The sequence below is a fragment of the Pantherophis guttatus genome, chromosome 1, assembly GCF_059756535.1.
Source record: "Pantherophis guttatus breed Tessera chromosome 1, ASM5975653v1, whole genome shotgun sequence".
NCBI classification, from domain to species: domain Eukaryota; kingdom Metazoa; phylum Chordata; class Lepidosauria; order Squamata; family Colubridae; genus Pantherophis; species Pantherophis guttatus.
The window spans coordinates 250466420-250490471 of record NC_142063.1 but is presented as its reverse complement, the minus strand read 5'-3'; the positions used below and the strand labels follow the sequence as shown (position 1 = coordinate 250490471).

The 24052-nt window shown below is 38.2% G+C and overlaps 1 protein-coding gene across 2 annotated transcripts in view; it reads right to left on the bottom strand.

Annotated features, from left to right (window-relative positions):
• DCBLD1 (discoidin, CUB and LCCL domain containing 1) overlaps positions 1 to 23150 on the bottom strand; it is a 35873-nt gene extending 12723 nt beyond the window's left edge. Inside the window, exons 1-9 of one of the 2 annotated variants that reach the window (XM_034418678.3) lie at positions 22767 to 23150; positions 14710 to 14922; positions 9095 to 9229; positions 7880 to 7931; positions 5355 to 5427; positions 3454 to 3587; positions 2721 to 2761; positions 1921 to 2136; positions 931 to 1055 (exon numbers count right to left, since the gene is read on the bottom strand). In XM_034418678.3, coding sequence (XP_034274569.2) covers positions 931 to 1055; positions 1921 to 2136; positions 2721 to 2761; positions 3454 to 3587; positions 5355 to 5427; positions 7880 to 7931; positions 9095 to 9229; positions 14710 to 14922; positions 22767 to 22842 — 1065 coding nt within the window. In that variant the 5' untranslated portion in view covers positions 22843 to 23150. The remainder of the gene's footprint in view (positions 1 to 930; positions 1056 to 1920; positions 2137 to 2720; positions 2762 to 3453; positions 3588 to 5354; positions 5428 to 7879; positions 7932 to 9094; positions 9230 to 14709; positions 14923 to 22766) is intronic. The other variant, XM_034418680.3, reaches the window with a different exon arrangement.
• Between the last annotated feature and the right edge of the window lie 902 nt (positions 23151 to 24052).

The window sequence follows — 24052 nt, the reverse complement described above, 5'->3', positions numbered from 1 at the left end:
CCAACTTGATAGAATTGAAGAATCTGAACCTGGATGCCACGAACTGCCAAGTTAGCAAAATAAGTCAGCACAACAACAAAAAGCCCTGCAGTTTTGGGCTGAGGCCCATTTTTGTCAGCCATTTTGTTTCTCATAGTGGTCAACTTTGGGGTATTCAAAACTCCATCCTCAATAGTCCTATCCTCTATGAATGTGTATCCAGTCCCCCTTTAAAGCCATCCAAGTTAGTGGCTATTGCTATGTCTTATGGCAATGAAGTCTACAGGATAACTATGTGCCGCTGTAAACCTAGCCATCTGGAAAACTGGAATTTGCATCATTATATCTAGATGGGGCTTTTCCCACCTGTTGAAAGAAATTGGGGAGAAAAACAACCCATTTGGAACCAGTTCATTCTGGATTCCCCCACACCCCCTGGCCAGGATTTAGTAAATACATGCCACCATGATTTATGTTTGGTAAAATTTGCATAGAGATACCTGAATAAACAAATTACTATTAAATGTTTGTACATTTTTATTAACAATATTAACAATGGCAGACACACTGTCCATGTGCTGCCTTGCACACGAAAAAAATAGGTTTATAAGCACAAACCTTTCTGTTGTATGTGTATATAGTTTAAAATGTTGTCAAATTGTTAACGAAATTTCTTTATTTCACTACTGTTAGGGCATTCAGAACCTATAAAAATATAATCTCTTTATATTTTTATAATTGCTCTATCATGAAGCAATTACCGCTAATTTATGAATGCTAGGAATACAGCAAGCTATTCAGCTAAACTTAAGGACACTTGAACCTCATTTCAGTCAATAGGATTTTGATGAGTCTAACACTGCTGCTTCAATCATAAAAAAAGTACTGGAGAAAAAAAACCCTCAATAACCCTGTTCTCCCTCAATTCTCCATCCCCCTAACCAGCATTACCTTTTCTTCATTGCTTAAGATTCTTTTGTAAGTTCTCCATTTTGAGTTATTATTTTTATAGTTCACAACAAATGTCTTAACGTAATAATTAAAATGAAGCACAGTAGACCCCGTAGTTCTAATTCCTTGTAATGAAAGAAAAGAGAATATAAATAAACATGAAACTAAACTTTTCTTCAAATAATATTAATATATTGAGACCAAACTTAAAAACATCAATAAGTTAGCTTTATATTTTATCACCATTTCCACTACTGTTCAGGTTTAAAACATTGGTTTACATACATACCTTCTATCAATAGATAAAAATGTCTGTCCATTTAAGAAGCCCAATTTGCCATAAATAGTAATAAGAACCAAAAAATATGTTAATTCTGGATTGTGATTTTACATATGAGTATAGTTCAACCCCCATTAATAAGCATAGAGGATTTCATTGGCTAGCAACTAGGAGCAATTCTCACAAGACAAAACCATTGTATTTTATTATCTGTACCAGATTGGTTTATATAGTTCTTTAAAAAAATGAGGCTTCAGGATGCAAAACATTATGGAGAGAAGTTTCTAAATACAGTGCACATGCAGCAACAAATGCAACCAAAACAAGACTATATGAACAGTAACAAGTGGGCTCTTCTTGTGAGACATAGCCATTTAGGTTTATTTAGAGGTTTAGGTTTATCTGCATCAGAGCCAAGATAAGGTTTGAGCCCAAAGCATCAACATATAGTTTATTCCATAGAAAGCCAGAATTGTTTAGCTCTAGCTTACCATGTTGTCTGAACACAGCATTGAATTATAAAAGACAAGTAATTTTATTCCATGAATAATTGACCCAGAAGCATCTGCAGGATCCAAAACTCAAAAATGAAAAAGCAGTGGTTGTGCCCTCATGATGCAAAGACCACACTTTTATAACTGTATACAATATCATGGCACAGATATTAAAGGCATATGCTGCTATACTGAGCAGGAAGCCTCCGAACTGACCTGTAATTCTAATTTTCTCTCCCAAGTCAATTTCCAGCCACTGCTGAGGGTTACTCTGGTTTGCTGCCCAAGATGGTCCAGGAACTTTAAGCCAAGCTTTCTGAGGAGACCACTCAACTAACTCCCCAACTTCATTGATTTCATCCCAGGATGATGATGCAGTTATCTGAATATTCAAAGCATCTCCACTTCCTAAATTCAGTGCTTTGTCACAACCTTTAAATAATAAAAAGAATGTACATTTTTGTTTTCACTGTACATACTATATCAGAAAAATACTTGCTTTGCCCAGTAGGACATTTATCCTGGACATTTTTAATGCTCTACTCAAATGTAGAACCCAACATCTGTATTTAATTGTTGATAAGAAGCACTTACATATTATTTAGCAGAATTGGATAAATTCCCCAAGTGAAGGTTTTGATTTCCAAAGATGATATTATTTTGACACTAAATGAATTGAATGCTGGTGAAATTTGGGGGGGGGGATGGATACATAGGTATCCCTCCAACCAATCACTAGGATGGGTGGATTGCCAAGTGCCTGAATCTTGATTATGTGAGGGTATTGCAACAGCTATAACTTCAGACGAGGATAATACCAAGCACCATAATAATTTTGAACGGTCATTAAATGATTGTAAATTAAGGATTATCTGTATAAACACTTACTCGACAGCAAAGTAAGTGGATTTCATTTTGAGTAATAGCTAAATAATATTTATAATAACAGCTTTGAAGTACTAATTAAAATAGTTATGCTTTATTGAGCAAAAAAGCAAAATAATACTACTCCTTACCATTTGAGTTAAAAACAAATCGCTTGTTTGATAGAGATCCACTGTCAAGAAAAAAGATACCATAATGTTAACTATCTATTGTCATAGATATGTGTTTGTGTGTACCGGTATTATCTGTCTATGTTTACCAACCAACCATTCAAAGCTATTTACTTATGTATGATTTTGTTAGCAGTTCTATTTCAAAGAATGAACTCCTTCCATGACTTAGAATAATGGTAACATATCTGATGTCTTATTATTATTTAACTGTACTACTGAGGTTATGCAAACGACCCTGAGTAATAAATGCAGTTTAATTGCCGTTTAGTTCAGGAGCCAGTTTAATATCATACTTTGGCAACCAGTGACTGACTTTTGACACATATAACTTCATTTAATAGGCTCAAAAACCGAACAAAGCTAATGCCCACAATTGGCTTTTCTCTTTGAACAATTCAGCAAGCAAACTGGGAAGGTAGAGTTGCTCATGCTAAGGGAGGTACAGACCAATTGCGTAAAAAAAAAAAAAAAAAAGGAAACAGCTTTGTATGGGAACATAGAGTTATAGGGTTCCTTATTATGTTAAGGATAGCATACGCAAACATGATTTTACTTCAGATCAAATTATGGTTATTTAGGCTTCCTAGTTTAATTATGACTTCTTTTGAAAGAGAAGGAAAGGTGCTGTACACTACTATATCCTGGCTTTAAGTAAGCATATCATAAGCCAAGCACCAAAAACAATACTTACTCTTGGGAAAGGATGCCATTGGCCAAGATACCCTGATATCGATTTTTTCCTTTCAACTGAACTACATTGATCTGGCCACCCACTTCATCTGCAATGATTCCAGCGTGTACGGCAGATTTGCACAGAAAAGATGTCTGGTGTAATAAAGTCAAATTAACAAACAAACAAACAAACCATAACAAAGATTACGTTTTAATACTTAAATAACTCATACCCATCTAGCCAATAATAGAGGCCACTCTTTCAAAAATCAAGTCTAATAGAAAAGGAAAGTAACATTTCTCTGGAAATTATCTATTTAACTGGAGAAGAGGCAGCGTTACTTCTGAAAAGATTGCAACAACTTGGCCTGTTAGGTAAATATGCTCTAAGGTTAATATTTTACAATGCAGTAATCTTTCCTTGCTCAGGAATCATTAAGTGCCATTTCCTCAAAATACAGGTGGTGAAGAATAATGCCACATGCTCTGGTCATTTAGTTGAAGATGCTCTATGAAGAGGAGGACTTTGAATTAGTGCCTAAAAAAGCTTGTTAAGCCTAAGTGAATCAAAAGAAATGGCATGTGAAGATTATATCAATTGGCACTGATCTAAATGAAACTACACACCCACATAAATACACATACAAGCGAACATCATGAGGAGTATGATAATAAAAGAACAACCAGTCATTATATTGACCAGATCAAAACACACATAATTCTCTCTGTACTTCCAAACTGTGTGCAAAACATAAATCTATACTCGGCTTCAACTGATCTTTCCATGACTGCCCCATCAGTCCAGCAATCCAGGTGAAGCAATACCTCTTTTTTGCTATGCCCTACAGCGAAGCTGCAATGTTGTAGTGAGGCAACTGCTGTTCTGTTCATATGTGCAAGAGGACATTTTCATTCAAGTAAAACAACACATGAAGTGGTCTGTCTCACAGCATCAACTGGAAGCAATGGGGGCAGAACCTGTTCTTAGGTTTGCAGTGCTACTTTGCTCCACTGAGCAATCCTGAGACGCCTCTGCAAAATGATCTGCAGGATGTCATGGAACGGAGGCTTATCAGATTTGTAGATGATGGCAAAATCAAAATAACCTTGACCTAAGGCTTAATCTAAATCCAATTGAGTGATGTTTAAAGGTGTCCATGGTGCCTTTTGTAGCTGATCCTCTGATAAAGGATTTGAGACACCAGGCTTATTAGCTGGGTAATAAGGCTCCTAGGAGGATCTAGGGTTCTTACTAGACCACCATCTGAACATGGGGAAGCAGCGTCATGCAGAGCTATTTAGGCCTCGATCGCCATCTGCTGGAGAAACTTAGTGGATTCCTACACTGACCATAAACATGTTTTATGTTTCACGCAGCCCGATGTAGTGCTTTAATAGCAGTTTTTCTGATCTTCACTCACAATAAGATTCCTGCAAAATATATTACTGTACCTAACTTTCAAAACAGTTTTCAGATCACAACAGATGGATTTTTTTAGTTTAATAGAAAAACGGTTCTATCAGCCAGACTAGCAACCATTTAGCCTGAATTAAACAAAAAAGCATACTTTATGTGCTTCTCATTGTTAAGCCTGACATTTCAAGGTTGGCTCAGCCTTCCATCCTTCCAAGGTCGGTAAAAGGAGGACTCAGATTGTTGGGGGCAATAGGCTGACTCTGTAAACTGCTTAGAGAGGGCTGTAAAGTACTATTAAGCGGTATATAAGTCTAAGAGCTATTGCTATTATCTGCACATGTTCATATCACTATTTCCAGATCTTAATATGTTCCATGTTGCATAATAACTTGTACTACTGACCTTGACTTAAGTTAAATGTTTTATCGACTAGTCAAAAATATCTCGAAAACAGTGCTGCCGTTTTTTTCCTTCTAAATCCGCTCTTACATTGGGGTACTTACATCTCTGTAGCCTTCTATGATATTACCAGAGATATCTCCTATTATATCTCTGCAACCAGGAGGACAGTACCTGCTACCAGAGAAAAAAAGAGGGCTCATTATTTGAAGTAGAGATTAGTAATGTGTGCAGTATGCACACACACTCATAAATACAGGCATAAACACAAATGATGCTAAAATCAAGGCTTTCCCCCTCAAAATTCCAGTTGATTCACACACAATAGCATAAACGCCCACAACAGCAGCAACTGGAATGCATGTTCTCTGTTTCTTGGATGTTATGTACCAAGAGTTGTTTTATAATCCACTACATATTGTCACAGTTCTACCTGCCCACCCAGGTCTAGCTTTTACCACATAGCTACTGTATTTTCTGGCATATAAGATGACTGGGTGTATAAGACGACCCCCGACTTTTCCTGTTAAAATATAGAGTTTGGGCTATACTCACCGTATAAGACTACCCCTCTTCCAACTCACACCAAATAAAAATAAAATAAAATAAATAAATAAAATAAAATTAATAAAAATACACACACATAACACAACACAACTGGCTCACCCACAATGTAAAAGCAGCTGTGCTAGCCCCAAAATGGCCCCTGCAACAAGCAGGAACCTCACAGCCACAAAAAGTCCCAAAAACCAACTTTTACACTTTACACACACAAAATTCCACATACAGCTTTGTAAGATTTTGAGTGTTTGTGTAGTTAGAGTGAAACACTACAGAAACACACAAAGTCTCAGAAAGCTGCACAAATATTATTTTATTTTATTTTTATATTTATATAAAAGCAGCTAAATTTAAAACTTCCTAAACTTTAAATGGCTAGGTCTAAAAAAGAACAACTAAAAAAAACCCAATTAACTATTTTTTTTAAAGCTCCCAAAGGGGAAAAAAACTTACCCAATAGAACAGGGGTCTCCAACCTTGGCAACTTTAAGACTTGTAGACTTCAATTCCCAGAATTCCTCAGCCAGCTTTGCTTTGTTGGCTGAGGAATTCTGGGAGTTGAAGTCCACAACTCCCTGCCTGCTTGATTGCAGGCAGGGAGATTCAGTTGCTTGCTGATGCAATCGATTGCAGGCAAGCGAAGCAAGGCAAGCGTTGCGACTAGCAGCTAAGGTAACCAAGCTGGAGGGGAGGGGATTTTTGCTACTGATTAGCAGTCAGCCAGAGCCATTTAAAAGAAAAAACTTTTTTAAATGACTCTGGCGATCCAAGCTGAGTTGCCTGATTAGCAGGCAACTCAGCTGGGATGGTCAGAGCTTGGCTCGTCAGAGCCTTTCGGGCTGGTCTGCTTGGTTACAGAAGAACGACACCCAGCATATAAGACAACCCCCGACTTTTGAGAAGATTTTCATGTGTTAAAAAGTCGTCTTATACGCCGGAAAATACGGTAGTTAGATCTTGATAGTATTTGCAGCTGCTCTGAGAACTACTGTATGTTAAACTGCTTCTGCAGCTTTTATAGATGTGGACAGCTCTGTAAGGTGCTGCTGTTTCATCACAGAGTCCACTAGCAGCAGCTATCAGAGGTATCACTGTTTCTGAAGGTTACAATAATGAATTTGGGGTGGGGGGGGAAGCAAGAAAAAGAGGAGATGACTCCTGAGACTCTGCTTTGTGGTGTACAATTTTCTTTCATCCTTACTAAGATTTTGCTGTGTGTGAACAAAAAACGCATGCTCTGAATAACAGCATGGTCATATGCATTTCCCTCGATTCATTAGCCAGTACCAAGACCGGCTAAAAAATATACCCATCCTCACTGTTTCTGAAACTATATCTTGCTTGTATGTCTTTATTTTCAAAGCTACCCTGTTTCCCCGAAAATAAGACATCCCGATAATAAGCCCAATTGGGCTTTTGAGCGCATGTGCTAATATAAGCCCCACCCCGAAAATAAACCGTCCCGAAAATAAGCCCTCCCCAAAAATATTTAACCGCATGTGCAGCTGTTCCCTGCCATTTCCTCTGGTTAGGGTTAGGGAGACAGAGCTAGAAATCAGGTAAGACTGCAAGAGGATCCTCGTCTTGCTCCACGGGCCCCAAAATAATAAGACCTCCCCAAAATAAGGGCAAGCGCTTATTTCAGGGTTCAAAAAAATATAAGACAGGGTCTTATTCTCGGGGAAACACAGTACTGCATGAAATACTTCTTTCTGTGGTTAGGAGCCAGATATCCTCAATACCAAAAGCATAGTCCCGACTTATTTTGGCATCATAAGTCACTATACTATATATTAGGACAGTGCAGTGTTCTGCTGCAGCATTCCTTCAGTATGTTTGGAATGTAAAGTCTTCCCAAAGAAGTCTTTTCTGCCTCACTCAGAGAAGCATCCAGTAGATAATCACATAGGCAGATGCCTCTAAGTATCTCCTGAAAAACACATTCCTGTGGTTGGCAGTAGGGTTCCTGGCTTATGGTCATGTCTATTAACTGGCTGCAGCAATAAATATGTTACAAGCAAGATGCAACTTGACAGCCAGAGAGTCTAGCCCTTAAGCCTATACTTACCTATACCCCAGCTCTGCGTAGTAGCTGCCTCTCTCCAGACATGTGATTAGATCTGTTCAAAGTAAAAGTTATTTCTCAATCAGGAAGATACGTGTACTTGTGAATTTACATTCATAAGTCCATACATACAAACTTAATCAATTAAAGATAAAGTATCATTTAAGAAGAATTAATAGCCACAGAGGTCCTGCAACATTTGTTTCTACCTTCATAACCTTTGTTTTATCTTCCTTTTCCTAGATTTCTTCAATTGGATCTACATTTCCACCCAAAAAAATTAATTACAGCAAAACTTCAATTTAACAAAAGTCTTGAGGGAAGAGTCATTGTTTAAACCCTAATGTCAGAATTTCCATTGTGTGAAATTCTAGTTTAGCAAGAACTGTCTTATCCATGGAATGATAAGCCAGTCAGATTTAGAAATCTGTTATAAATCAAGTACAACTTGGCAACAGAGTTTTTGTGTACAACTTGGCAACAGAGTAGAGGTTCACATTCTTTCATGCTAACACACAGATTTTTTCAATATCAATTTCTGACTGCAACCAGTACTGAAATAGTAAGATGAAAGGCAATTTCTCTCTGTTTGCTTCTCCTTTCGGTTCAGAATGCTTGGCATGCCAGCAAGAAGGCACTCTCCCTGCAATCTGGCCACCTCAGCTTCAGGGTTGACATAAGGTGTCAACCCTGAAGCTGACCTGACCGAAGCCATCTTGGAACTTCAGTGTTCTCACACTGGAGCTGAAGGATAGGGAGCGGGGATTAGAGATAGCCAAAATAAAATACTTTCACTTGGGAACCAAGGACATTCTCACACCTGGCCTAAGGAAGGTGAGGTCACCAGGCAACCAGACAGTATCTTGAGTGGACCATGTGACTGATTGTTTGGGGTTGAGGAAAAACGTTTACTTTTAATTAGGTGAAAACTGCGGGAACCTTCAGAGTCAGTTTTTATCAGATCTGTGCCAATATGATATATCCAATAAAGCTATTCTTTGAGGAATTCATCTGCCTCGGAGTTTTACTTGCTATGGGTCTATTACTTGGAACCCTGACATAAGGAGCAATGCCAAATAAGGCATTGTGATTAGAGATTACTAGCATTTATTTCATCCTTGCTTCCCAAAACTAAGGAATGAGAAGTCACTGTTCTGAGCTGGTTTTGTAGTCATTGTTCCTTTGACAGCTCATCTCATTTGAGGTTCTCCACTATACCTGGATGATCACTGCTGGTGAAGGACAGGAGAAAGCCCCTGCCAGATACATGGGACCTGCTCTCAAAGCGAATGGTTACTTCATGAAAATCCAAGATGATTTCTTTGGGGATGGGCACTTTGCCACAATAAGGTCCTAAAAATAGAACAAGTAAAATTGGAGACTTGCTCCATACAACAGAGACACACCAAAAAAAAAAAAAAAAAAAAACCCAAACAAATCCATAGAACTTAGTTTACTATGTGCAATTTTGTGCATGTTTGACTTGTAATCTTTGAAGCTAGTTAAATAGCTAAATTCTTGTCACCTTGCATTCAATAAAAAAGAAACACTAATATTAACATTTTAGATTATTTTAGTTCCAAGTACTGTACATAACTAGAATTCAGTGGTTTTGAAAGTATAGCTTTCTTAAAAGAGCAGTAAATAGCAAAACCCGACAATCAGAACTGGTTCATCATTTGTGTTCTTAATACAGTGTATGTGATAAATACATATGTAATAAATATGTAAATAAATATGTAAACATGTAATAAATATATTCATAGTGTATGATTTGTTTTAGTTCTTGGTTTTAGTTGTTTATTATTTTATGATTTGTAGTTTTATTATTGCTATGAACTGTCCAGAATCATGTTTTAAGATAGCTATATAAATCTTTTAAGTACATTAATATACATAGCACTATTAAGCTATTTGCAAACTATATATTCACATTTAGTTATTTCTATTAAAAATAAAAACAGTAATCCTTTTCCTTATTTTCTTCCTCTGTTTTGAGAAATAGTTTATTAAAAGTTCAGTAACAATTTTATTTTTTTACATTGGAAATTAAATACACTAAACATTTTTAGATCCAAATTATAGAGCATTATAATGGAACCAATTTCATTAATTAAAACATTTTAAGCTGTTACTTTTTATATTTGAATTCTTTAGAAAATTTGGAAATGCTTTTGCTGGCTTAGTTCACCATTTTATCTAACTATAATTTTTAATAATTAATGCAGCATTACTTTCCTCAAAGCGTTATTTTAAAAATTGTTAGAAAGCAAGGTGAAAACAATTGGAAATGCTCAACTGAAAGTAGTGAACAATTTAGAGATATAAATAAATTGTAAAAATTAAATGAAAAAATTAAGGAAAAAGTGATAGGAGATCTATTGATAGAGAAAGAGAGTGAATAGTAATCCATAATATTGTAAAAGATAATTAACATTATGAGCGGGATGTAGAACAGTATTATTCTAGATCCAAAATCTCTTATGTCATGTTATTCTATAATATAAATGTTACAGAGGATTACAATGTCCACAAAAGCAAATAATTCAGGATTTTGTAGGTTTCACTTATTGAGAATTCTGTAGGTATAAAGATTATGAATCAAGTTGATTGGTTAGGAGAGAAAATGAACAACAAAATGCTTCAGAAACATATAGATGTGACCTCATTTTAGCATGCAAGCTGACCAGACCTGTGTGCATATCAGCTGGAAATCAATTCATAGTTGTATAAAATACTTAGAAGAGAAAGTTATCTTTATTGTAAGATCTGGTGTCCTGAAGGACAAAGAAAGTGTTTGAAGATTAAAGATTTAATCTTTTTACTCTGAGTGCAAAATCCTCAAAACTGATCACAACAACCAAGTTCACATGCAAAACAGAGGGTTTCAAACTCAAAACAGGATGTTTCAAATTCAAAATAGTTTGAATTCAAAACATTTTGCGCACACCTAGGAATTATTGTCTCCTGTCTCCTGTTAAATTACTAAGACCTTAAACATTCTTTAAGGCTAAAGAGCCATTGCAGGATGTAATTATGCTTAAGAGTTTTTATTTTAATAAAAGACAGATTGGAGGAAGTCTGAATTATGTCAGTAGAAGGCCTGAATTACAGCCCTCCAAAAATTGTAGCACACACTTTTAAATGTTCTTACTTGCTTTAAGAGTTAAGAGATATGTGGTTGTTTCGCTATAGTCCAAAATGTTTTATATCATTAGAAACCATTTCTACTAGCCTTTTGCTATTAATAGTTTCTAGGTGATATTACTACAACAAAAATAACTGTTATGGTTTAAAAATATGGCAACTGAAGGCAGAAAGGCCTGCAATTTCTGTTCCATCAGTACGCTGATGATACTCAGCTATACATCTCCACCCCGGACCACCCCAATGATGCCCTTGACGCGATGTCCCGGTGCCTGGAGGCCGTGCGGATCTGGATGGGGAGAAACAAGCTCAGACTCAACCCCTCCAAGACCGAGTGGCTGTGGTTTTCTGCGCCCCGGTATAGCCAGCTGGCTCCATCGCTGACTATTGGGGGTGAGACCTTGGCCCCCTCAGAGAGGGCTCGCAACTTGGGTGTCCTCCTGGATGCACAGCTGTCTTTAGAAGATCATATGACGGCTGTGGCCAGGGGGGCTTTTTATCAGGTTCGCCTAATCCACCAGTTGCGTCCCTTTCTGGACTGAGACGCCTTGCGCACGGTCACTCATGCCCTCGTCACCTCCCGTTTGGACTACTGTAATGCTCTCTACATGGGGCTCCCCTTGAAGAGCACTCGGAGGCTCCAACTGGTCCAGAATGCGGCCGCGCGGGTGATTATGGGAGCGACATGGCACACCCATGTAATACCTCTCCTGCGCGAGCTGCACTGGCTCCCGGTGGTCTTCTGGGTGCGATTCAAGGTGCTGGTTACCACCTTTAAAGCGCTCCATGGCTTAGGACCTGGGTACATATGAGATTGCCTTCTGCCACCGATAGCCTCCCACCGGCCAATACGCTCCCACAGAGAGGGACTCCTCAGGGTGCCGTCGGTCAAACAATGTCGACTGGCGACACCCAGGCGGAGAGCCTTCTCTGTGGGAGCACCTGCCTTCTGGAATGAATTGCCCCCGGAGATTCGAATGATCCCCGACCTACGTACCTTTCGCGTGCCCTTAAGACTCTATTGTTTCAACAGGCTGGGCTGGCTTAGAAAATGAATTTTAATTGGGTGTTTGTAGTTTTTTAATATAAGGGTCAAATTTTTAATATATTTTAAACTGTTTTTAAATTTTATGGGTATATCTTGTTTTAGTATGGCTGTACACTGCCCTGAGTCCTTCGGGAGAAGGGCAGTATAAAAATTTAAATATAAATAAATAAAAAATAAATAAATTGACTCATCAAGAGAAACCAAACAAATTAATACTGGTCATAAAAGTCTCTGAAGCATTAAACAATAGAACCAAGGAAGCTTCCAGATACAGCCTAGATTCTTCATGAAAATGATATTACATTGGAGAGACTGAAATACCCCCGTTTGACTGTTCTTCATAATCATCCAGAGTTTGATTTATCTGTTCTCAGTGTGTGTGTGTGTGTGTGTGTGTGTGTGTGTGTGTGTATGATCCATTCCCAAAGTTCTGATGGCTGCATTCCCCCATGGCCACATGATTGCATATGGAGTGCTTGTCAGATTTACAGCATCCCATAGTCATGTGATCATGAGATTTTAGAGAAAACAGGTTCATTTAATGACTATGGCATTCACTTAATAAATGGGCATTTACTTAACAATTGTTGCAAAAAAGGTTATGAAACTGGGTGTGATCACATGATGACCTGCCATGATCTACAATCATAATTCCGGACTTAATTATGATTGTAAATCAAGGACTACCTGTACATATGTACATATAAGTTTGATAGATGGTTAGCTACAGTATAATGATTTGTTTAATGAATAAAAATAAATTTGCAACATGGTCTGGAAATCAACACTTAACATACTTAAAAAAAAATAGAATGGAAAGAAATGGTTATTTTTGTGTTTTGAAGTTACAAGAGAAATAAACACTTTCCCCATTCCCTTTTTCCAGACTAAATTTGCCCCTCCAGACATTTTCCCACAGCTACACTTCTAGTATCTCTTAAATTTCCCAATGACCTATCTTACTCTCAAGTGTACAGTAATTAAGACTGCTGATTCATTCTGAGGTTGACTGGTCTGGGGCTAGGAAACATATTGAACTGTATTCCAGATACTATAAAAGAAATTCTGCACAAAAAAATGAAACATGCCTGCACTAGTGAAAGAAGTCAACCAAAAATCTCAGAATCACTAGAAATACTGTTCACAATTCTGTAAAAAAAAGCCTATTATCCCATAACAATGTCAGAATTTTTATATTTATTAGGGAGAAATATTTGTCTTACATTTTTACTATCATAGCAAGAGAACTATGTCTCTTTTAATAAGATGAAAAGCAATAGTGTTAAAATATACAAATATACAACGGCACTCGGAATCCAAGACTGTATAAAAACAGCCACTTGAACAAAACTCCTTGACAAATGTATCTCCCATCTTCTCTGTCATGCAGGAATGATATAAATGTAACCTAAAAATTCCAGTCTTCTGCAAAAAAAATTTCAATATTCCATATTATATACATTAGGAAATCCTCCATTTTCCCTATTTAATTCTCTATAATCAGATATTCTCACAATCTTTCTTTAGACATCAAGCACTAATTCAAAATAAAAGCAACTCTATGGTTCAGAAGACAGTCTCATTCCCAGCTTTTATTCTTTATAACATTTAATAACACAAATCTGACCAAGTCTACTTAAAAATAAGCCACTTTCTATGATAATTGCTCTCTGGGAAGTGTGTTTAGAACTGACTAAGTCATATGTTTTCATAACTGACAGATTAGAATACAACGGAACATTCTTGTATTGTTCTGTTATACTAATCACTGTGTGGCAGTTTATGTAAAAACAACACAACTTGGAAGAGGATTACACTCTAAGGCCATGATAAAATGAGGCCTATTTAGTTATATCAGAGTAAAGATCTACTACCTATTTTCCTTGATAATCACTTTCAGGCTAGTCTAGCCATCAGTTCCATTATATTGGATGTTACATCATTTCTACAAAGTATATACGTGGTGTGCATCAGCTCTAATTGGATTCAGAAATGCTGCCTTCCACTTTCCTTATAGAATTAGGCCTAGGGTACCCAGTTGGATCATTGTGATGACCTGGCCCCTATTTTTTGTACCCCTATACACACACTCTTTTTCTAAATGCTTTAATCATCATTTCTTGTATCAACTAAGTTATGCTATGGATTTTAGGTGCCATAAGTATAACACAGAAGGAATATTCAGTTGTGTGTTTTGGCTGTTTTTTTGTTTTTTGTTTATTTGAAAAAGGAAGAAGTGAATCCCTAGGCAATGATGAGAATTCCCATCTCACCTTGCTTACCGATCTTTGGCTCATCCTTATTCTTGTAGCTGATTAACCACCAGACTATCACAGTGCCCTTGTATGTCTCTGTTTCCCTTCAGTGATTAGTGCTTTTTTTAAAAGAAAAAAAAAAAAAAAACCAAACTCCTGGATAAACACAATGCAGATAAGGATGAGAGTGCTGATTTTATACATCCTTATTGATCAGTTTGTGGGAGCTTTGGACAGCTCATCTAAAGAACTTGGGAACTGCAGTGGGGATGAGTATGGGTCTCTGTGAAAATGATTTTGATAATTTGGGGAATGACAAGAATATTGTGGAAAATGCCTTAAGTCTTCTAATAAATCAGTTGCACCATCACCTCTTTACATACCATATACTGTTGTGGAATTGTAGATGATAAGGTAGTTAGATTCACATTTCTGGGATTCTATATCCAAGTCTCCAATTTTTAAAATCAGCTGCTTTCCATGAGGTACCTGAATTTTCTTTTCACAGACAGTATGATTGGGATAAGTTCTAGGATAGTTTTTGGATGTCAGAGTTCCACTGTCTTGGTAGATGACTATAGACCCACATCCATCACCTATTTGAAGAAAGAGATGAAAATTTAAGAAGTCTACATCAATAGGTATATACCTCCTGCACTGCACCACATGTTCAACTCTGTTAAAATATCACTTCCTACTTACTATTCTCCTAGATTTGAACATCTATTTTTAAAGTAGGTACTCAAATATCTCTTAAAAAGAAAGGGAGGTATGAATAACCAGTTCAGGGGTTACTAAGATTGCATAAAAAATGTTCTTTGTTGTCAAAAATAATAGTGAGAAGTGCGTCTAGAACCAATTTACCCATTAGGCACAAGAGGCATCATACCTAGGGCCCATGAAAATCTCTTAATTATTTTTTAATAATAAAGAATAAAAATGAAGTAGAAATTATTAATTTTAAGACTTTTAATAAATACTTAATTTCATGCTTTTTAGGCAAGCATGCAGGAAAGGAAGACATAACATTTGAACATCAAACTAATGATTTTATTGGTAATTTATAGGCATAGTGAAAATATTAAAATGTAGTAGTCCTAATGATATGTGATGTACATCACAACTAATCAGCAATGATTATTATTACAAAATATTGCATATTATACATTATTTACTATTCCCTACTTCTCTGTAAAAATACAAAGGAAATATTGGAAATTGTATGAAACATATAACAAACAAAATATGCTACAGAAAATATGCTAAATTACAGTTAGAACAATGGCTTAGAGTAATATTGTAACCCATCCCATGGCATTTCTTGAAAAGATCTCTTAGCAGGCCACAAAATACTACAGAGCACAAAATAATGTATTATTTAAAGCACATTAAAAACGGTTATAGACCAAGGAACTATTATATATAGAAAACTGGATGCCAGCAAGCCCTATTATAGAAAGTCAGTCTGCCTATCCTTCACAGCTCAATCTATCAATGCTTTGTGATAAGATTTACAACATCTATTTTTATCAAAGCTGCTGTGTGACAGGGTGAGCTCCTGTCATTTGCTCCTGCCGAACCTAGCAGTTCGAAAGCATGTAAATCTGAGTAGATAAATAGGTACCACTTCAGTGGGCTCATTAATGGAGACATGAAAGGAGCCCCCAATTCCTGGGCAATAGTGATGTCACCAGCTGATTCTTTCACCATGGAAGAGCTTCTGTGTTTCCCACATGGAAGTATAGGATCTATCTTTAAATCAATGCTGATGTTCCTTATGAACATTTCAGAACATTTTTGGAAAATAAAATGGTGGTGACTACAATGTGGTGTTCTGTTTAATAATATGCCCAGAAGCCTAGAAAAGAGACACGTTACACTGACATGCTAGAAAGCATCATGAGAAACTTGAGAGAATAATGGGAAACAACCTTACCCACCTGTTGTCTATCCAACTCCTCATAGTAAGTATTTAGTGAAAGTGCCCACAATATGCTCTCAAAATTTGAAATAAGGTTGGAAGAAGCTATGACCTAAAATGTTGCTGCTGTGGACAGAGGTAGGTAGCAGTGGGAGAAAGTTTGCAAGCATTACTATCGCTATATATCTAGTTTAGTTTAGTTTAGTTTTATTAAATTTGTATACCGCCCTACTCCCGAAGGACTCAGGGCGGTGAACAGGCACAGAATAAAATACAGAAATACAAAAGTTAGAAACAATTTAAAACTAAATTAAATAATTTAGCCCAAGACAATTAAAAATCCCAATAATTTAAAACAAATTAAAATTTCAGTTTAAAAATTTAAAAGAAAGGGGAGAAAATCTAGATATATGATCCATAGTTTGCTGGTCTACATTAAGGGAAAATCAAGATTCCTCTGGCAAAAAAGAAACATAGCCCCAAGTTTCAAATGAAGTGCTGGTGAAATATACAAAGCAGCCACAGCTGATTAAAAGATAGGCAGAGTTGCTTTAAGGCCTGCTGGACGGACACGTGTATGCCCCGAAGATATTCTGCTTGGCTCTGGTGGAAGTGTTTCCTAGTCAGGCACATCCACATCCAGAAGATCTTGGGTCAGCCTCAAAACAGTCATGCCTTCAAGCAGCTGCCACCGATTCCTGGCTTTGAGAAAAGATCCAGATGAGAACAGATAACGTATGCACTAAATCTCATTTCTTCAACTGAAAACGCTCGAGTGTCATATAAATTGGACAGTGATCCACTAAAGTTCACATTATAATGAACTGATCGGTTTTTAAGAAGTCACAAGATTTTTGAATGCTCTGATTTGTACAGGTGTAACACCCATTTGTTAATGTCAAAAAAAAAACAAGTCTCTTCTCAAGGAATTTGTGTTTTGTCTTCCTCAATTAATGGAATGACAGAAAGGAAGAATGTCAGCATTTAATAGGAAGTGGGTGGAGTTTACTGCAGCTTAAATTCATCTCCAATTTTTCAGCTGAGAAGCATGGTGTTTCATCTACTTTGGCTTCCATATTAACTAAGCTAAGGGGTTAAATTCTCAAGCAGATTTTTCAGGAAACAGCTCCAGTTTTCTTTCCTGAATAGAGCCTTCAATTCAAGAAATATTAGGCCTCAAGAAATGGCGTTGTTTCTGGCTTAACTCTTTCTTCTCTTTTGTCCCTCAGATTGGATCTGTCTCCCATTTTCGTTTCACGAGCACAGCAATGTTAAATAGAACTAACAGTTCCTTGCCTGAATTTTATCCAACGAAGAAAGGGAAGGAACATCTGCCCAAACTAAATAGGACCAGTGATTTCCACTTTTGCTTGCTTCCAAAATAATTATGAAACTACTGTTCTTACAGTAAATTGCTTACTATGTTTTACAGGAAAGAGATGGGAATTATTTTATGGGGACAGTATGTTTTTGTGTATATTCTACAGTATTCTGTCAGAGAGTTCAATCTACTGTATTGAAACACATTCTTGCAGAATTGGTCTCTTGATGGTCACATCACATCACATGGTAATATGGCTGGGTCTAAAGAAAGCATTAGATAAAAAGGGCTTTACAATCCTTTCTAAGCAGTTTACTGTGTCAGCATATTGCCCCCAACAATCTGAGTCCTCATTTTACTAACCTCGAAAGGATGTAAGGCTGAGTCAACCTTGAGCCAGTCAGGATCAAACTCCTGGCTGTGGGCAGAGTTAACCTGCAATACTGCATTCTACCCACACTGCCACCACAGCTCTTATGCCAAATTTTGCCTTGCTATCTTATACAACAACCACACTTTGTAAACAAAGGTTTATGGTTTAGCATATTGGACAAATCCAATTAACTATAATATATTTAATAAGTAATGGGTTAAACAAATTATGTGAACTCAATATGTGAACTCAATCATCATCTTATTCAGTTTTATAGGCTAAAATGTAAAGCAATCATGCAGGATATTTTTCTTAAATTTTATTTTTGGGACTCTACCCAAGATAATATGACACTCTGCAACCATTTTTACTCTTTCTAAAAGCATTCAGCCACAGTAAGGCAGAAGAACTTGAAGCAATTCTTAACATATTTGAAATTCAAGAAGGATCACTTAAAGTTAAAATGTTAATTCTCACCTTGTTGGATTCCTGTCACTGGCTTGCCTTCTAACTCCTTGTAAGAATAATTTAAAAATGACAAGGACTAATTTTCTAAATTACAGATAATTATTAAATAAACATAATTGGGAAACCAATATTATACTAATCTACCATTATGCATTAAATCTTGCTGACAAACCTTAGAAATAAATCATACTGTATAACATATAACCTGCATAGCCTGGATAATAGTGTAACAGTTCTGGGTCCACCATCTGTTACGTTTTTTAAGAAGAGGCCGGATACCACCTCTCATGGACGTCTTAAATAGTTTTTCTGCACACTGAGGAGAATTGGACTAGGAGCCTGGTGGCACAGTGGACTAAATGCTGTTAAAGTACCACTTAGTTGCCAGCTGCCTGCAATTACTGCAAGTTCAAATCTCACCAGGCTCAAGGTTGACTCAGCCTTCCATCCTTTCGAGGTAGGTAAAATGAGGACCTGGATTGTGGGGGCAATAAGCTGACTTTGTATAAAAAAGAACACCGCTTAGGGGGGGCCGAAAGCCCTACTAAGCAGGTATATAGAAAAGTATGAAGGCTTTTGCTTAATGCATTGTAAGCCGCCCTGAGTCTCCGGAGAAGGGCGGCATATAAATCGAACTAATAAATAAAATAAATAAATAAATGATGCTCATGGTCCCTTCCAACTCTGAATTTTATGATTTTATGTTGCTCTGTTTTACTAGTTAACAGTGAACTCTGACTACTGTTTTACATAATATGCACAAACAATAACAGAGAATCTTTGCTCAGCAGTCTATCCTCCATTTTATTTCAAATCAAGCCACACACCAGATAAATGTTTGCAGCTATCTATTTTTAATACAAGGTATAACGTCACATTACCTGACTTACTCTTTACAACAATCCCATATGATGGGTAGTTATCATGTACTTGTAATGCTGATGGGGATGAAGCTGAGATACAAGCACTGCTCAGCCTGAGGCCACCTACCAAACTCATTGCAAATCTGAGTTTGAAACAACTGACCACTCAGCACTCATTCTAAGACAGCTATACTTTGTAGCATATATATGTTTCCTGCTTTTTAAAAGGTATAACAAAGAAAAGGCTGTTTTCATTCATGCTTAGTTTTGCTCAAAGTGAAAGACAGGTCTAAGATATAGCTCATCTATGAAGTTTTTAAGAAATTGTACATACTGTATGCCTATTACCATGTTTCTCCAAAAAGGCGGCCTGGTCTTATTTTCTTTTGACCCCTGAAAAAACGGCTAGGCCTTCTTTTCGGAGGGTTCTAATTATTGACTCACCATGTGGCGGTTGCACCGACAGCCCTGCCCAGCAGGAGCCTGTTGCTGGCCCACTTCTTCTGCGGCCGCTTGCCACCACTCGCATGCATCGGCCTGGCCTCTATTTCGCATTCAGGTGCCTGCTGGAAGGCATCTGCAGCTGATAACAGAGCTACAGATCGATCCGGAGCTCTGTTATCGGCTGCAGATGCCTTCCGGTAGGCATCTGAAGACAAAACAGAGGCTGGGGCGATGCGTGCGAGTGGCAGCAAGCGGCCACAGAAGAAGGCGAGGCAGGTGTCGGGGTGTGCGAGGGCCTGGTAAGTAGGGCAGCTCCACCCCCGCCATCCCCACCCTAGCTTATTTTTTACCTGTGTGCCTCGCCCCACTCCCTGCACTCTGCAGTGGGCGGGGTCTTAATTAGGGTTAATTTTGTGGGTGGGGCTTAATTTGATTGTATGCGCTCAAAAACATGATAGCGCTTCTTTTCAAGGTGGGTCGTCTTTTTGGAGAAACACAGTACTTCTTTGCTGCACTGGATACAATCTGAAAATTGCAATACTTGGTGACTAATGCAGTTTGCAAAATTCTGCGTATAAGTTGTAGATGTCTTTATCAGAATTGCTGTCTTATTTCCTTAAACACATTTTTCTCCTATCTCATATTTTGTGTATTATCTTCTTAAGAATTTGGAACTTTACCCCCACTTTTTTTTTTTTTTAGCAAATACAGCAATAGGTTCTAATGAATGTATTGACCAAACCATGGATTTTGTATTCCCCCCCCAAAAAAATAGTTCTTTTACAATCTTATAACTAGATAAACAGATAAAGCTGTCGTGGATTAACAGGGTCAAACAATATAAAGTACTCAAATCAACTAATATAGTATAACTCAAGGTTCTATTTGCAAAGCCATGTTTTCTAGCTATATTAGACAAACCAAAGGTCAAAAAAAGGAATCTCTCCCCTTTTAAATTGTTGTAGAGCAGTGGTTCTCAACCTGTGGTCCACGAATCCCTAGGAGACCCACAATATCGTCATGGGGGAGTCCGCGACGGCTTAAAGAAATTTTAGGATTTAAATCGTGAGTTAAGTCTTGGGGATCTGTCCATGGCCACAAAAGATATTTAAAGGGGGTCCATGGGGAACAAAAAATTGAGAACCACTGATGCAGAGTATTTGGCCATTATCTGAGAGATCTACATATATCCTTCAATATTTTTGTTTAACTACAGCAACTTCTTAATTAACAGACTATTAAGACATTCCCTCTAAAATTGTAGAAGTTTATAACTTCATAGGAAATAAGAACCATTCTGTATGTCAAAAGTTCAGCGACTTTAGAACACTGCATTTCCACAGTTTCATTTAAGGGAACCATTTGCATGTGCTAACCTGTATCCACCGATCATCTATTTCTGAGTTACAACTGATTGTTCTGATAGTGGAAATTCCCACAAGGTACAAATAACAAAGTTCATCTGAAGAACATATCTATAACTACTCAAAGGTAATCCCTCAAAAAGGAAAGCAAATTAAAGGTACATCTTACTACCCAGCGGGATTTCTTTTTGAGACTATGTTATAGAAAAACTAGTTTGAAGTTGAAAAGCAAGCAGATTGAGGAATTGCTAATCTTAAATCATGTTGCTTAAAACAGGTCTGCAATCACTCTGAGATTTAATTTTGCAGGGAAAACCTGAAAGGTACGCTAGAGGAATTAAAGCGACAAATTCCAAACACCTTAAAAACATACATTTCACACACCATGCTTTTTAAAGATTAAGTGTGATTTCCCGAACTTGCAGATGATTTTTTTTTTTTTTTTTTTTTTGAGATGTGACCCAGCTTCTAGAAGATAAAATGCCTGGTAGTATGTGCTTGAATTAACCAGTGTTGATACCACTCTCAGTGTTTATCAAGTTTTAGGTAACAAGTTGGAGTGAGACCCAGCAGAATCTTATCTCAGCATGGCTCACAACCCTGTTAGTCATTCATAAACATAGAATGTGCTAACTCCATTCATTCCACTCATAACTTTCTCATAGCTATTTTTCATAGCTTTCAAAGCTCAGGAAGGTTGGAAAAGAGACTGTAGCTGTGCAAATCTCTTTCAGCAGTCAGGTGGAATCTCTACCCTTCCCATGACTGTGCAGGTATTCTAAAACTAGAAACTGAATGCCCATTCTGATTTTTCTTACTCCACGTGAAAAGGGTAAGAATGTATAAAGCAGGACAACTCCACAGCTCTCAATATGGCTACCTCACTTCTCAGCAATACACGTGCCCATCTCTAATATACCAAGGTACCCTACAAACAAGGTGACCTTAATGAAGGATTCAGATGCACACGCCACAAGAACCCTCTTTATTACATTCGAGAAACCAAGAAGCTTTTAAAAAAACAAAAACCTCTACCTCCAGAATGCTTAAATTCAAAGAGCTGGATCAGAAACTTTAGGAGCCCAGTTATCTATTTGCAGGATAGACACAAACTCAGCTGTTTTATCCCCCGAAAGCCGAAGTTGAAAGCAGGGTGTAAAAAAAAAAAGAAACATATGCGCGTGGGAACAACAGGATTTTTTTAAAAAAAGATGCAGATTGTATATTGTAACAACACAGATCCTAACTCGGGCAGATTATTTCCATCAGCAACTTGTAGCCTTCGGTTGCGCCTCAATTCGAGGTTTTTAAAAGAGCAGCCCTTTGCACCGAAACAAAACCAAAAAAAAGAAAAAAAAAAAAGAGCAGGTTTTATCCCGCCGATCCAATTCCAACGTTTTTTGAAAGCAGTTGCGCTGAAGGTTTCAAAGACCTCTAGAAACCTTGGAGATTCTTACGATCTCCGGGATAAAAAGAGCTTCGCCCGAAAAGGGAAGAAATATCGGGCAATGCAAAGCGCTCGGTCCACAGAGAAGAGATCTTGCACGTGAGAATGATGCCTCTTGCGGGCGCGTCCATCCACCTCCAGTCTCTCACCCCCCCCACACCCAGCCCCACTTTCCCCGCTCCTCGCTCCACTAAACTTTCCCATGGCGAACGTGCGAACCGGCAGCCAGACCGACTCACCGAGCTTCTCCGCCGAGCTCCCGGACAACAAAGCGGGGAGCAACAGGAGGACACCCAGCTCACCACTGCGGCCCATAATCCCCGGACCTGCGCCCGCGGGGGTGGGTCGGGTGGCGGAGCCCTTCTCGCTCACTTGCTTCTCCCGGCGCTTTTCAAAACTCGCTCCCGCGCCCGGCCGGGGAAGGATTTGTGCGCCGCTCGTTTTTCTTCAAAGGACGCGTCCAACTCTCACGCCAGATGGGCAACGCTTCCCTCTTAGCTGCAGCCGGGCGAACCTCCCTCCCTCGCCTCCCCCCCCCTCTCTTGTGGGGAGAAGGAAACGAGGAAGGAAGAAAGCAAGGAGCACGGCTCTTCGGATTGGATGTCGGAAAGGGGCGGAGCCTAGGGCCAGGCCCCTCCCCCTGGGTCCTTGTGGGAAAAGCATCTGTAGTCTTCTAGTTCACCGAGCGGCCGGTCGCCCCCCCCCACCCCCCACAAAAGTACAGGTGACCTTATAAAGGCATTTGGAAAGAAAAACGGCTTTATTTCGGAAGGGGGAAAAAAACACGGTTGTTGGGGAGGAAAGCGGATCGAACCTTAGACTTTTAACAGATTAATAGAGTTGGAAGGGATCTTGTAGGTCATCTAGTCCAACCTCCCCCCCCAAACAAGAGACCCTTCATCATTTCTGACAGATGGCAGTCCAAATCTCTTCTTGAAAGCCTCCAGTGATGAAGGTCCCACAACTTCCGAAGGCAATTTCTGTTCCATTGGCTGATTGTTTTCACTGTCAGAAAATTTATCCTTATTTCTAGGTTGAATCTCTCCTTGATCAGTTTCCATCCGTTATTCTTTGTCCGGCCTTCAGGTGCCTTGGAAAATAGCTTGACCCCTTCCTCTCTGTAGCAGCCCCTCAAATATTGGAGCACTGCTATCATGTCTCTCCTGGTCCTTCTCTTCACTAGACTAGCCACACCCAGTTCCCGTAACCATTCTTCATATGTTTTAGCCTCCAATCCCCTAACCATCTTGGTTGCTCTTCTCTGCACTTTTTCTAGAGTCTCAGCATCTTTTTTATAGTGTGGTGACCAAAACTGGATGCGGTATTCTTTCAATAGTAAGCTCGATTTCCTAAGCAGGAGTCCCTGGATTCTCCCTCGACCCCCTACTATTTCCCACTGAAGAATACTGTGATTATTCCTGGATCCTGGATCTTCTCTCACCGAGGCTCAAGCACGATACGTTTGATATTGCATTGCTGTTACAGAGCATGTAGTAAATGCGGATTTTTTTTTGAATTTTGAGTA